We start from the raw sequence: 13,889 nt of genomic DNA on the forward strand, positions 1-13,889 counted from the left end.
GCGGATTTTGTCTCTTAAAAATCCCAAAGATACTGCAGACAGTCGCAGTCCAACTCCTTTGCTACCACTGAACAGCTATTACACAGACAGAACACACAAGCACAGTATTTATAAAATACTGTTACAAGACTTGTATTTCTGGAGAGAACTTTTTGAAGTACACAGGGAACTGACCACACATTACAACAATGCAAATGTGACAAACTGTTTGCTTATTTTCTTTAGCCACAAGAAAATAAATACAAAAAGCACTGCCTTTCCATACACAGTTCACTGTGGCACATGCATGCACCTCTACCAAGTGTTCCGGAATAGGACATCAGAATTCCTTGTTCTTACCATTTTCAGCTGTTGTCAGGGAAATACAGCATATATCTTTCTGCAATTAAAAAAAGTGCTCATTCTGTGTATTAAATACAAAGTACACAAAATAAATTTTTGAAGCACAGAGGGTTATACTGAGAAGGCAGCCTGAAAATGTAGGCACGTTACAGTAATTAAGGTAACTGTACTGTAGTAATCACATTCTTGAATTTCTAGGTGGACTAAACAAGCATTGTATGCTTTCATCCCAGCCAGCTGATAAGTCATTTGGAGCCGAAGCGCTTCTGTTCATAGCATCATGGAATTGGCCTAAAAGTACAAAACAGAAACACTGTTTTGAAATACTCTGTAATACTAACAACATTGTCAGAAAGAGAGCTATATAATTTCTAATTAAAGTTAAAAGCACACAACAACATACCGATGATGAAAAGTATTTCCTGCCTAACTCAAATCCCATGATCGATTCCCCTGTGCTCTCTACCATCCAAAGCAGCTACAAGGTCCCCACAGCAGGAAAGTTTCCCGAATAAAGCTCGGAAGCGGCAGCCAGGGAAGAAAAGCCGTTCCTCAGGTGCTCCGGCAGAGTATTTCTGATGTGATTCTCCACAGGTGACTAATTTATTCACTGGTCAGGGAAATTACTGTTTTTGTGCTCGAGACTTGGCAAGAGGAGATAAATTATAGCCTGCGCCAAGCAATTCATGCTCCACACAAAATTGTTTTAAACTTCCATATTTAAAATGAGGCTATGAAAAATCGTTAGAGAAAAAGCAAAAGGAACCATTTAGTTATCTGTCACCTCATATGCTTAGCTACTTGCATAAACAAGTACTTCACAGAGAAAACCCCTGAATTTTCAGTAAAGCACTATTTGTTCCAGATAAAGCAAAGCCCAATTCGAGTTTCAAAATTACATGTAGAGTGTTCCAATTTTTGTACATGCTTTGTTTATATTTTAAAGTGAACAAAGACAAAAAATTCATCAAAACTAGTCTTTTGATGACAGGTCAGGTCAAATGAATACATCCTACGTCAGAACCATACAATTTATTTACAATGAAGTGTAACATGAAAGCAAGCACTGAACATCAGGCGCAGGTACAGAAGAGTTAGGAAATACAATTCTTAATTATACATTTTAATATGTTTTACGGAGGCAGGAAAAAAGTTACAAACAAATTGAAATCCTGTTTAGACATGATGTAGAACTGTGGGAATCTAAAGTCCTTCTGACTTTTAGGAAGATTTAGGGCCCATTCTCTCTCACCTGCTTATTCCTCTCTCTGCCTGCTCCTGTTGTCCTGCCCCTCCACTTTTGCTTGCCCCACAGCTCATCTGACCCTTTGCTAATATTTGGATTTTACAAATGTGCAGGCTCTAGTATATAGCTTTTTGAAACACTGTATCATTTCAAATATTTTCATTTAACCAAAATGCCAACCCCAAGGAAACATCTGAGTCCTGCACAATACTCTAACGCTCTGCAGTTCATGAGAGACCTCAGCTACATCCAGAGAGATGCATTCCATTAAAGTGAAATCCATTTCCAGGACATTTTGGGAAAAACCCTGTCTATGTGTTTGCGACAGCTGAAAACCTCCCATTTGTGGATTCTGCACCACCTGCGATTGTCCTAGACACCTGCAGTCTTTGCTGACTTGCAGCAGAACGCAGCCAGCTAGCAAGAACGTTCTTGTTCTAAGCAGCAGCGGTCTGATCTGTCAAAAATGCAGCAGTTACACAAACAAAAAATATGTTTTCAAAAATAAGCAAATAAGCAATAAGGGATGTGCATACATTTCATAAAGATGCTGCTGCTTTGAAATTCAAATAGAAAATGTATTAATTATTAACACATTCCCAATCCTCTAAAAAAGATAAACGTCATCAGGAACAGGGAGAAAAATAGTTCTCTTTTAGCTGAATCACTCATTTAGGTCTGGAAAAGCTACATAAAATTCCTTTTTCAGCTTAAAACTCAGTATGGGAGAGAGAGGGAGGAATCTAAATGAACTCCACTGATCAAGAACTACAGAATGGTCAGAAAATTGGTACCATAACATAGATTCTAATCTTGCTCTGAGGAATGCCATCTCCTTTATAGCAGGCTTACCTTCACAGTAACAGAAATATAAAATCAAAGCTTTAGTGTAGTATTTTAACTTTTTAGTTTGTAGATAATTCTCCTACTGAGATTTCACATTTAAAATCCAAATTCACAAAAGTGGTTGCCTGTAACTTACAAGAATCTTCAGAAGCTTCCTGAAAAGCATTTTTGTAAATAACAAAATAATTACTGTATCTGAAAATATCAAATGTTAAAATTCCCAACTGTCCTTATGTTTGAAAAGAAAATTTCAAATCAATGCTACATGAAACTTGCTGTTTTATTCAGTCACGTACCAAAGACAGTGGGGTACGATTTGAGCAATCAGATTTTAACAGAAAATATGACTGTGATCCAATTCCTCTATGGCTAATGCTTTTAAATGAAAGCAAAACAAATACACGCCAGGTTAAGATTCTAACACTCGTGGTTTTCATTAGGAAAGCAATTATGATGAGAAACGACAATGAAAGGTAATTTTAACGTATTTAAAATGCACATGATGAAATGCACGCATTTGCTTCCTTTGTGAGTGGATAAGTTACCTTTTATAACGGTGTTTCCTTCTTGTAGTTGAAACTTGGGTCGCTCCCTTCAATCTGAAGTTTTAAGGCTTGCTTAAGGCTGAGTTCCGTCTCTGCGGGAGGATAGCCTTCCAGTACCTCCTGATGCCCTCTATCCTGCACTGTTCGGGGGACAGAAACCCTACCGAGAAAAACCTGATTGCTCTGAAGGTGGTAATTTGGATTCGTCATAATTCCATTTCTCTTCTTCTGTTCTCCACTCTGTTGGTGAATTAGGAACTGTTGCTGAGATCGACCAACTTCTTGCTGAGCTGGCGGGACCAAAATTTTGCACTGTGGCTCTGACGGCATTGATTTCAGTGGCACACTTGTCCCAGATTTGGCAATAGGTACTCGTTTATCAAACTGAGTCATTTCATACTCTAACACTTTTGGTTGGGAGGAACTACTTTGTTTTATTTTTTTTCCAGCTGACCCAGATTTGCTGGAGTTGTCCGTTTTCCCCCCTTTGTTAGCTTTAGTTGATTTCAAACTAGGTTTTACTTGGCTCCATTCAAATTCACTACTTGGTGAATTATGATTTTGACTTAGGGAATGAGTTGTGGAAGAAGGAGAGACAATAGACTGCCTACTTCTGCTGCGCGGCAGGGAATGCTGCTGTATTTGCTCTGTGAAGGACAGGCTGTGGAAACTATCAATGGGCACGGTCTGAGCAGTCGCAGTCGACGATGTGGTGCGGAGAGAAGAATTTTTGGAACTTTTCAGGGAATTATTTGATAAAGATGACTTCTGACGGTCAACTGTAGAATCAGGCGACTCTGAAGGAGAACTGAAGGCATGAGCAGGCCCATTAGATAAGCCACGCATACTAGGCTGCATATCTCCACCAGTACTCCCTGAACTATTTGACTTCATTGTTAACGACTGCATTTTAGAGGAGACTGACTGCAAGGGTTTTTGCTCCATTGTGTGGACTGGAGATGGAGTGCAACCATTCAGAGTAGATGCACCATATTTTTCCAGTAATTTAATAATCTGAGAGTGTCCGTTTTTAGCTGCAACACGCATAGCAGTGCGCCCAAACTGGTCGGCATGATTTGGATCAGCACCATGCTCCAGTAATATTTGGACAACGTCAATGTGCCCTTCTTGGGCTGCAATGCAGAGTCCAGTAGCACCTTGGTTACACGTATGGTCAACCAGAGCTCCATGCTCAATGAGAAGCTGCACTACCTTCACATGACCTTGCCATGCAGCAGACTGCAAAGCAGATCTCTTCTCATTATCTGCAGCATTCACATCAGCATGGTATGTTATCAGCACCTGTACCATCTCCAAATGGCCCTGCCAGCAGGAAACATGGAGTGCTGTTCTTCCTTCAGCATCACTCGCTTCTACGTTTGCACCATTTTCTAAAAAATACTCAGCCATCGTAAGCTGGTTTTCTAATGCTAAGATATAAAGTGTCGGCCGGCCATCAGCATCTTTGTAGTTTACATCTGCTCCATGGCTGAGCAGTAGTTCAACTATATCTCTGTGACCTTCTAAAGCAGCAACCCGGAGAGCATTTCTCCCATCATAGCCTCTCTGATCAATGTTGGATTTATTTTCCAGTAATATCTGCACACAATCATAGTGACCTTCTTGTGCAGCTAATATGAAAGGTATACGTCCATCATTATCAATTTCATTTGTTCTAGCACCTTGTTCTATAAGAGCTTCACAGATCAGCCTGTGACCTTCAAAAGCTGCCATATGCAAAGGTGTCCAGCCTGCATCATCTCTATGATTCTCATCGAGCCCCCTGTCCAGCAGAGTCCGTACTACTTCCACATTGCCTTGTGCAGAGGCTATGCTCAGAACTGTTCTCCCTTCACTATCAATGCTATCAACAGCTGCACCCCAAAATAAGAGAGTATTTACAACTGAAGCGTGGCCCATGGAGGCTGCTGCCAGAAGTGGTGTACGACCATTGTTGTCTGTGTGATCAACATCAGCTCCTCCTTCTAGAAGTAGATCAACAACATCTACATGTCCTTCATAAGCAGCTACCAGCAGTGGAGTCATGCCATCTTTATCGCAATGGTCAACTTCAGCACCACGGTCAATTAGAAGACTAACCACTGAGGCATGTCCCTTACTGGCTGGTACACAAAGCGCAGCCACAGACAGCGCAGTCCTTCCATCCACATCCTCATGGTTTACCTCTGCACCATGATCCAGCAGGTGCTCCACGATCTCTTTATGCCCCATGTACGCAGCTGCAATCAAAGCTGTTCTGCCCTCGTTATCAGCTTTATTAACTTCAGCACCATGTTGAAGCAGATTCAGCACAATATCTTCATGGCCTCCCCACGCTGCCGCTCTCAGCGCTGTTCGACTATCAGCATCTGCACAGTCCACTTTCACTCCTGCATAAAGGAGCGCAGAAACCACCTCCGTGTGCCCACCCCACGCTGCAGATCGCAATGCCGTCCAGCCATCATGATCGGTGTGATTAACATTAGCCCCACAGCCGATCAAGCAATTGACAACCTTGGTATGTCCCTGCCGAGCAGCTAAGGTAAGTGCTGTTTGCCCATGAGTATCTTCTACCTCTAAATCTGCTCCCCTTGAAACGAGCAAGTTAACGACATCGAGATTGCCGCTGTACGCCGCATTGGCCAAGAGCGTTCTCCCATTGGAGTCGCACTGGTTTACTGACGCTCCGTTGTCTAACAAGGTGCGAATGGAATCTTCTCTCTCCAGAGCCTGCCGAACAATGCAAGACGTGCGGTCATCTTCACTGTTGACATGGGCACCAGCTTTCACCAGTAGCTGTAATACTTCTTGTTCTTTAGGAATTAAGGTTGAGAGGGAGTCTTTGACAGGTGTGCCATTCCATATCATCCATAAAGCCAGCTCTGAAGTCTCTAACTGTAAATTTGAATTAATTAGATGCAATGCAAACTCTTGAGCTTCTAATGGCGTTAAATCCTTTGCTCGGCAAGTGTAACTCATTGCCAGCATTCTGTGTCCCTCTGCTGCGTTACACAAGTATTTCTGCGTACAGTGCTTTACATCTAGCAACCATTCTGCAAAACTGTAATGAAACAAGATTTTTGTATTTCCAAGTCCATCAATAAGGACTTTTGACAGCACATCCAATTTGCGTTGAAAGTCTTCCATCGTCAACGTCATATTTTTGGTCCACACTGCATGATACAACTCTGTTGTGGTTAACGGCCTACAGGCTGCAAGAATTACATTAAGAATAGGCTGGACCTTTGCAAATTGTTTCCTCACAAAAAGTCTCTGACAGAGCCAAAGGTATAGGCCATTTAATGTTCCCGGAATATCACGGATCTCTCGTAACATAATAAAATTCTCCACAACTCCATCTAGGACACGTTCCAGATACAAAAAGCAACCGCTGCTTTTGATGTGAAGCTGATTCAGCATTTCTGCAGTTTCTTTTGTGAGATGCTGTCTCAGGGCTTCTTCCTGATCTAAACGATGCAGAATATATTGTTGCACATCTTTCACGATATAAGCCTTTCGTAGATCATCCAGACTTATTTTTCGGAAACCTATTAAAAGGGAAGAAAGTTATTATTATTTCTGATCTAGTTTCGCTTAACTCAACATTAAAAAAAAAAAAAGGCAGACATTTCTGGGTAGGGAACACCCACAATTATATATTTTCTGTGTACACGTAGTGAATGTAAATTAATAATAATAGCAGAGAACTTTGATAATAGACATTTTTATCATCTACTATAAGAAGAAATACATGCTACTAACGAAGAAAATTTTAAAAATCACTTTGAATCAGGCATTGTGTGTCTGCCTTGGACAATACTAAACACCTAAGCAAAATCACCAGAACTGCAACCAAAATAAGATTATTAAGTATTATTATATTATTAAAGGAATAATCCCTTCTCCAGTGTGGTTAACAATGGAATTCCAAATAATTTTCATCTATTTAGATTAAGACAGCTATTACATTAGTATAATTATAGAAGAGGTTATTCACACCTGGGGCATATGCATGATGAAATGTACATAAATCACTTTAACCTGATCACCTTACTTTCCTTCAAAAGCTTTTATGACATGGGAGAGAGAGCGAGAGACTCAAAAATGGTTTTAAATATCTTTACAGCTCTGTGCTCTGAAAATTACCTATTTTTTTCAAGTAAGGACCGAGTTTTAGATAAACACCTCGGTTCTTTGGTAGGTGACTCACTGTATAAGGAAACAGGTTTTCTCATAGTCATATGATCTCATTGTTTTTCCAACCTGTTTACTGTTTAGAGGAAAAAGGGAAATTATTTCATACACGCACACTGTGTACATTTCCTCCGTACACGTGTACATGTACGCCCCCCCGCCCAAAGCAAAGAACGCTGTTCTGAGCAGCACATGAGAGAAGTCCCTAGGGCAATCTCAGTGGCCACAAGGCTCTCAAGAATGAGGCGGAATTAAGATATAGTTTTATGGACTACACGGCTACCTTTGTCATTTATAACACTTGCTTTGGTAGTGCCAAGTTAAGCATTTGATGAAGACCTACCCTCTTTGATTGATGACACATTACATTGTTTGAACACTACTCTTTAGGAAGCTATGGGAAAACCACAGCTTAAACTAGTGTGTTTTAGGCCAGAACTGTACCCCACTTCTCCAGGGACAGGCTGTAATCTCTTCCTCCAGTGTAGCAGATTGCACACATTTCCTTACAGTCAGCTCAGCTAGTCATAAACCCCCCCCAACTTTGCTTTTCGAAGCAGTTACTAACCTCTGAATTACACTGAAGGAAAAGCAACCATAGAGCAACGCATTCAAATGCAATTTAGGCCCCATCTCCATAGAGCAAATAATTTTCAGTGAGACCCTGAAGAATGTTATTTTCAGATCTATGTTTTTATTGCATTTAAACATTCTGTGGATCAAACTGCTTAGCCTGTGAGCTTGTTCTGACTGAAAATTCAGCTTGATAACAGAGCTGTGCTTTCTGTTCCCGAGCGTCTTCAGCAGAGGTTCTGAATGTCACATTAAGCTCACTCTGTTAATTGTTTGGTCTCCATAAGCGTTGTACAAACACAACAGATTAGAACTGAGAGGCAAACTATGGTGGTGTTACTAAGATATTTCTTCTTCCCTTATTAATTACAGTAGCATTACAAGTCTAACAGGACTAAATCAATAGAGTACCAAAACCAAAATCATGCTTCTCCCCAAAATAACATCACTGGATAGGACACTTCTGCACAGTCACTTCTCAGGCTAAGACTACACTAATAAGATTGTCTACTTGAAGATTTTTGAATGAGAAGGCCAGAATGCAAAAATAATTTTTTGGGGGGGAACTTTCTCTATTCCACAGAGGCTTTTTTTTTTTCTCCTCTCAAACACAACACAGAACCATCTTTATCTACCATAATTTGTCACAACTTAAGTAATGTCCTAACCTGACCTGCACAATGGCAATAATTCATCGATTTACTATATATTGGATTAAAACATTCTGTATGTAACTTTGCAAAGCCCTTAATTCTTGCGCATAAGCCGAATAAGAAACTCTGCTGAGTAAGGACAGCACGATTCCGCGGATGCCAAGCTTCCCCTTCAAGTGAAAGGCTGTTCCTAGGTTACGATCCTTCAGAAGATACAGAAGTGAAAACAGAGGCATTAAAACCAGGGCATTGCTTGGTGCATGCGTTCACAGTCATACGCACGCACAGAGCTGTAACTGGACACGAGTGTCCCTTTGGTTGTCTCGTGTGCAGGGAACAGCCCTGGTCTGCTCAAGTCAGAGGAAATGCAACCACCGCATTCTCTCACCTTCCAGTTCTTTGAAGTTCTCTGCTTCTCCTAGTACAGATTTGTACCTGTCACTTGGCTGAATGAGAACAGGTACAGAGCTCTGCAAACTCCTTCTCAATGTGTTTAGTCCTAAGTGATTCTGCTCACAACATCCCCAATCTCTCACATTAATCCCATGCCCACATCCTTCCTTCCAATAAATATCTGCATATGTAAGTTATGTTTATTTTTAAATTACTCAAGTGTTTTTTCAGTTTTTACAGTAGCTGATTTCGTTTCCCCCAATGAGAAAAGCCCTGACTCACACGACCGCAATCCTGAGATTTCAGCTCATGTTCAGTTTTGACTAACGACTACACTTCACCGCCCCTGACTCCCAGCCCTCACATGAAAACTTGCAGAGCGATAACTGTTTAAGTGTCTCAGTCCCTGTATATGTGTTTCAAAAGCAAAAGACTCTTGCTTATGCTACAGTGTTCTTCGAATACCAATTTTCATTTTCCTTCCCAAAATGGGTGGGAAAGTGAACAAAACCATTTTGGATGTGATAAAAAACCCCAAACCCTCAAAAAAAAAGTAAAAACAGAAGGGTTTGCAGTGTTTGGTTTTTTTTCCCTTTAAATGAGGCTGTATCATTACTGTGTTCCATATTAGGGTTAAAAATATTGCCCTTCTCTGTACTTACCCGAGACATACCAAATGTCTAAGCACTTCAGCCAAGCAAATAGACTTCAGGAGACTTCCGAGCAGTGCATATTCCAGAAGTCAGTGATTTCAACAACTTGATTGGCTGTATGTTCACGGAAGCTAAACATTGTTTCTTTTCTTTTGCAATATTTCCAAATATTCCTTTCTAATGAGATCCTATACAGCATATCTGAAGACAAGTTTGTATAGCAAGAAGCACACTACACTGATACAGACCTTCACACATCCCAGGGATGGTATGCTCTTTAAGGGCTGGGATTAACAAACTGCCATTGCAACAGACTTCTGAACAGAAATAGGTTATTAATTTTAACCACTGCACCATGCCATACTATAATAAGCAAATAATTGAAAAAAGGCCTTATAGATAGAATTTTTTTTTAATTCTCAAATTCTTGTTGCTAGCTTGAAGGAGGAAAACAAAGCCATGTTTTTTTGCCTTAACATCTATGTAAATGAGGTCATTTTACATTTCCAAACAAAGATCTTGCAAACTTGCTTTTCAACCCTACCAGATACAATAAGTCACTTTCATGGACAAGAAGCACCAAAACATTAAGAGAAAGCTCATTTTGTTTCGGATGCATTCCCATGAACTACTTAAGCTCAGCAAAACAGGAGTGCAGCAGACAAAACTCACAGTCCCACGACCCTGCTTTTTGCATTGTTAAAATTTTTCTTACAACACATCACTTTCAACCCAATGGGAGCTCCAATATGGATTTTTCTGATTTATTAAATTCCTGGCAGTTCTGTAAACAAATCAGTTCCAAATGTATTTCTTGGCAAGATCTAGGGTCATTCAAAGGGAAAAAAAAAAAGTATCTTGGCTATATAAATACTTCTACAGTATGTCAACCTTTTGAAACTTTAATAACAAAAAATAAGGTATTAAGTAGCAGGTTCCAGTAAATACTTAAAAATATCCTTCTATTTTCATATCTTTAAATACATTCACATAAGTAAATTACAAAAGTTTTAAATGTCTTAATATATTTCATTTAACTGAATTGTTAACTTTAAAGTAATCTAAATGCTTAAAAACATGGCAGTGTTTTGGCATTAATAATTTCCACTGCTGATCTAAGCATATCTTAAATTAGGTATTTCTACGGCCATTTATGCACACCTGCTCAAAAAGAATAACGTATCCAGCAGAGTAAAATGCACCTCAAAACTCAAGCAGCCCACTTAGCTTTTAGTGCATTTGCAGTATACTATGCATTACAAATTTCACTGCATCTACCCCAGATGCCAAGAGACACGGAGGCTGAAATCTGCTGCTCTCACCGCCCCGTGTCATTGCACAGAGGTTTAGTTAGTTAGATTTACAGGTAACAGTCCATTTAAAACAATTTAGTCTTCCCTCTTTAATTACAAAGCAAATAAATTCAAAATTCACACATAACTTTTTACTAGGAAAGATGAAATTCCCTAATATCATGTTTTCAAAGTGGTAATCAGAAGAAAGTGGTAATGAGAAGAAAGGAAACAGTAATTAAAAGCTCCCAGTTTATTTCCCAAGCCTTCTAAATATTTTTTTTTCCAAAAACCAAATAAACTTTTTCAAATCTGTGATATTATAGAAGTAAATTTTACAACTACATAAATATATAAAAATTATCTTTTATAATAAAAATCCGACTCACAAAGACTTTCAAGTAACATGAAACCACCCAAATAAATTCCAACCTACAATGAAAAATTGGAGGACAATTTAGATTTTCTTTTTTGAAGCAATCTCTCCTGAAGTGGTCTCATGCCATTTATTTTCTGGAATAGCAGCTAATGAGAAAAGGTTCAGTTCCAAATCAGGCAGCTGATTTGATCTGGGGATTCAGCAATACAACTACCCGAGTAGCTTCAGTTACCAAACAGTATGAGTTTTCTGGGTGCAGAGAAGCTGGCTTGTGATTTTTTATTATATTTCTCTAAAGTTTTCACATTTTTGCTTATTTTTTAATTTTAGGAAAGGCTACAAGAAAAACAGCCCTCCGCATCTATTCAGACCAGAACCAGCAAATAGCAGAAACATGAGAAAGACTTATGCTCCCAAGATTTCTAATCCAGAATAAGTTTGGATAAATATCAACGCTTAATAATATCTGGCTGTCTGGAACTGAATGATAGATAAAAGGAAGAGTGAAAAATGACAGACTGCCTGCTTTTGCCTATGGAAAAGTGGGTGAATGGAGCTTAAGCTGCCTCTGAGGCTAAACTGAACCCCTTCCCATCCACTTTTGATTCTTTTTATTGTAGTTTCCAGTATCCTTCTGGTATCTAATATTAACTTTACGGAAACTACAGCTCCCCGAGATGTGACATCTGCATGGCTTGTACCACACTGCTGCACTCATGCCTCGCACATGAGAAGGAATTCTTTGGATGAAGAGTGTCCATGTTTAGTTGAAGGGTATAACCAAGCCAGATGCCACAGATATTTATGTGCGTGGCAAAAAAAGAAGTAATTAAGTAAACGCCTATTAAAAAGTCTCTTCAAACCAATAATTAGAGCATTTGTACCTATGTGCTTTTGTCTACTTACCTTTATGCTGTTAATGAGAAAGCATCTGCTTTTCCCTCAAACTTACCTAAATAAAATTGCCTGATTTTAAAAAGCCTAAAGTTTTTAAACTAATATGATGGATCTTTAAAAAAGGAATTTATTTTTGTAAGAAAAACTGCTATGGTTTCAAGATTTAGCCTCATTTTAGAAAAGCATTTCTACTAGCTAATCAGCTGAAGCGTAAAAAAAAATTGTATGCTCTGTGCCACTTTCAGGTTTGAGGGTTTTTTCTGTTATTTAGAAATACAAGGAAACTTTTTCTAACATTATAAAACAAAAGATTGGAAAGACTGTGTTTAATGTAGCTGCTTAACTGTCCATACTTGTAGACAAATGATAGTAAACGATGATGTGGGAGATAATGTGGATAATTACGAGAATTGTTAAATTTAGGGAAAAAGTCCACAAGAAAAACAAACAGGCACGATGTGGCAGTTGGTGACGACAGCGCACATGCAAGAGAAGGCAGGAGGACATGCGTTATCTGTTCCCCTCCTTTTGTACTCAATTGGCTGGCTTTTGCTCACTGTGGAGGGTGACCGCAGGCTCATGCAGGCATCATTTTACATTTGGTTCATATTTTTGAGGTTGTCTCTGCAGCCACAAGAGGCAAAACCTTTTTTTTTTTTTTTTTTTTTAATTAATGAAAGCTGAGAATCTGAGTAAGGAGAAAAATCTGTAGCAAATTGTGCTACTACAGAATCTGGGAATACAGAAGGGCCCAGAACACAAGCTGCAGCAGATGCAGGCACAGCTATTCAACTTTCATAAATAAGTCACCAACAGAAGTGAAGGAACAAAGAGGACCAGAATAAACAGCCCTCCTCCTTTCCTCATTCTTGGAGTGGTAGGGATGCTGTATTTGCCACTGGCGGCAGCAAGATGACAGCAGATGAGAAAGACTGGATGCCTTCTTCCACGTCATCACTATTTTTGGCTAGGGAGATGCCTGCAGAACTCTCATTTGTACTGGACACCCAAAAAAGAGCATCGTCAGGACCAGGCCACTGCAGCAATCCTGATTCCAGTCATTGACAACGCTTTCTGACAAATGGGTTTAGCTCTCATTTCAGCCACATTTCTGGACAAAGTTTGCATTGCATGAAAATTTTAAGTGACAGCTGCTAAAAACTGATTGTAAACAAATTAGTATTGGTTAGTACATATTTCATGTCGTACTCTAAAAATTTTAGCAGAAAAAAACCTACAGATGGGACACATTTTCCTAAAATAATCCTAAAAGGATTCCAATCTATCTTACTAAATTACAGCGAAACTGATTTTTTTTTTCATTCCAAATTAAAGAAACACATTTGAAGAAAACTTATAGTAATTATATTATCATTACGGTTGCAAACATTTATCTGCTGGGAAATTGGAAGTATTAGAAATTCAGTACAATAGTGTCCCAGAGTGCAGCATACACTATACACCATTTATTTCTTCCGTCATGAGTGCAAAAAATACTCATAGTTGATCTTGAATTCTGCCTGCCCACCAAGTAAGTAGCTTTATATATTGGCCCAGCTAAAAGGAAACATTCAAATACCACAAAGAAGGAGAAGAGTTTGCCCCAGTAGAAGTGTTACAGTCTACCCTTTCCAGGCTACAACCAGAAATGATCATTATCTCAAGTTTTACAACACAAAGTTGCAATGTATTCGAAGTTAACAGAAGCTTCAGTGACGCTCCTCACATCCTCACTATACCTTTCACAAACTCGAGTATTGGCTGTAAAAAGGAAAATCATCCAAAGCAGGCAACCGTCACATTGGCTGTAATGTCACAGTTTTCTTTCATAGTGGAAAAAAAACACCACTTCCTCCACATAGACCCTCACATTTCT

At 39.3% G+C, this 13,889-nt stretch overlaps 1 protein-coding gene across 1 annotated transcript in view; it reads right to left on the minus strand.

Moving 5' to 3' along the window:
• Positions 1-290: 290 nt before the first annotated feature.
• ANKRD50 (ankyrin repeat domain containing 50) overlaps positions 291-13,889 on the minus strand; it is a 39,106-nt gene continuing 25,507 nt past the window's right edge. The window contains exons 3-4 of the mRNA XM_082315252.1: positions 2,980-6,527; positions 291-633 (exon numbers count right to left, since the gene is read on the minus strand). Coding sequence (XP_082171378.1) covers positions 2,983-6,527 — 3,545 coding nt within the window. The 3' untranslated portion in view covers positions 291-633; positions 2,980-2,982. The remainder of the gene's footprint in view (positions 634-2,979; positions 6,528-13,889) is intronic.

This window comes from Platalea leucorodia, assembly GCF_965183815.1.
Source record: "Platalea leucorodia genome assembly, chromosome: 6".
Classification (NCBI taxonomy): Eukaryota; Metazoa; Chordata; class Aves; order Pelecaniformes; family Threskiornithidae; genus Platalea; species Platalea leucorodia.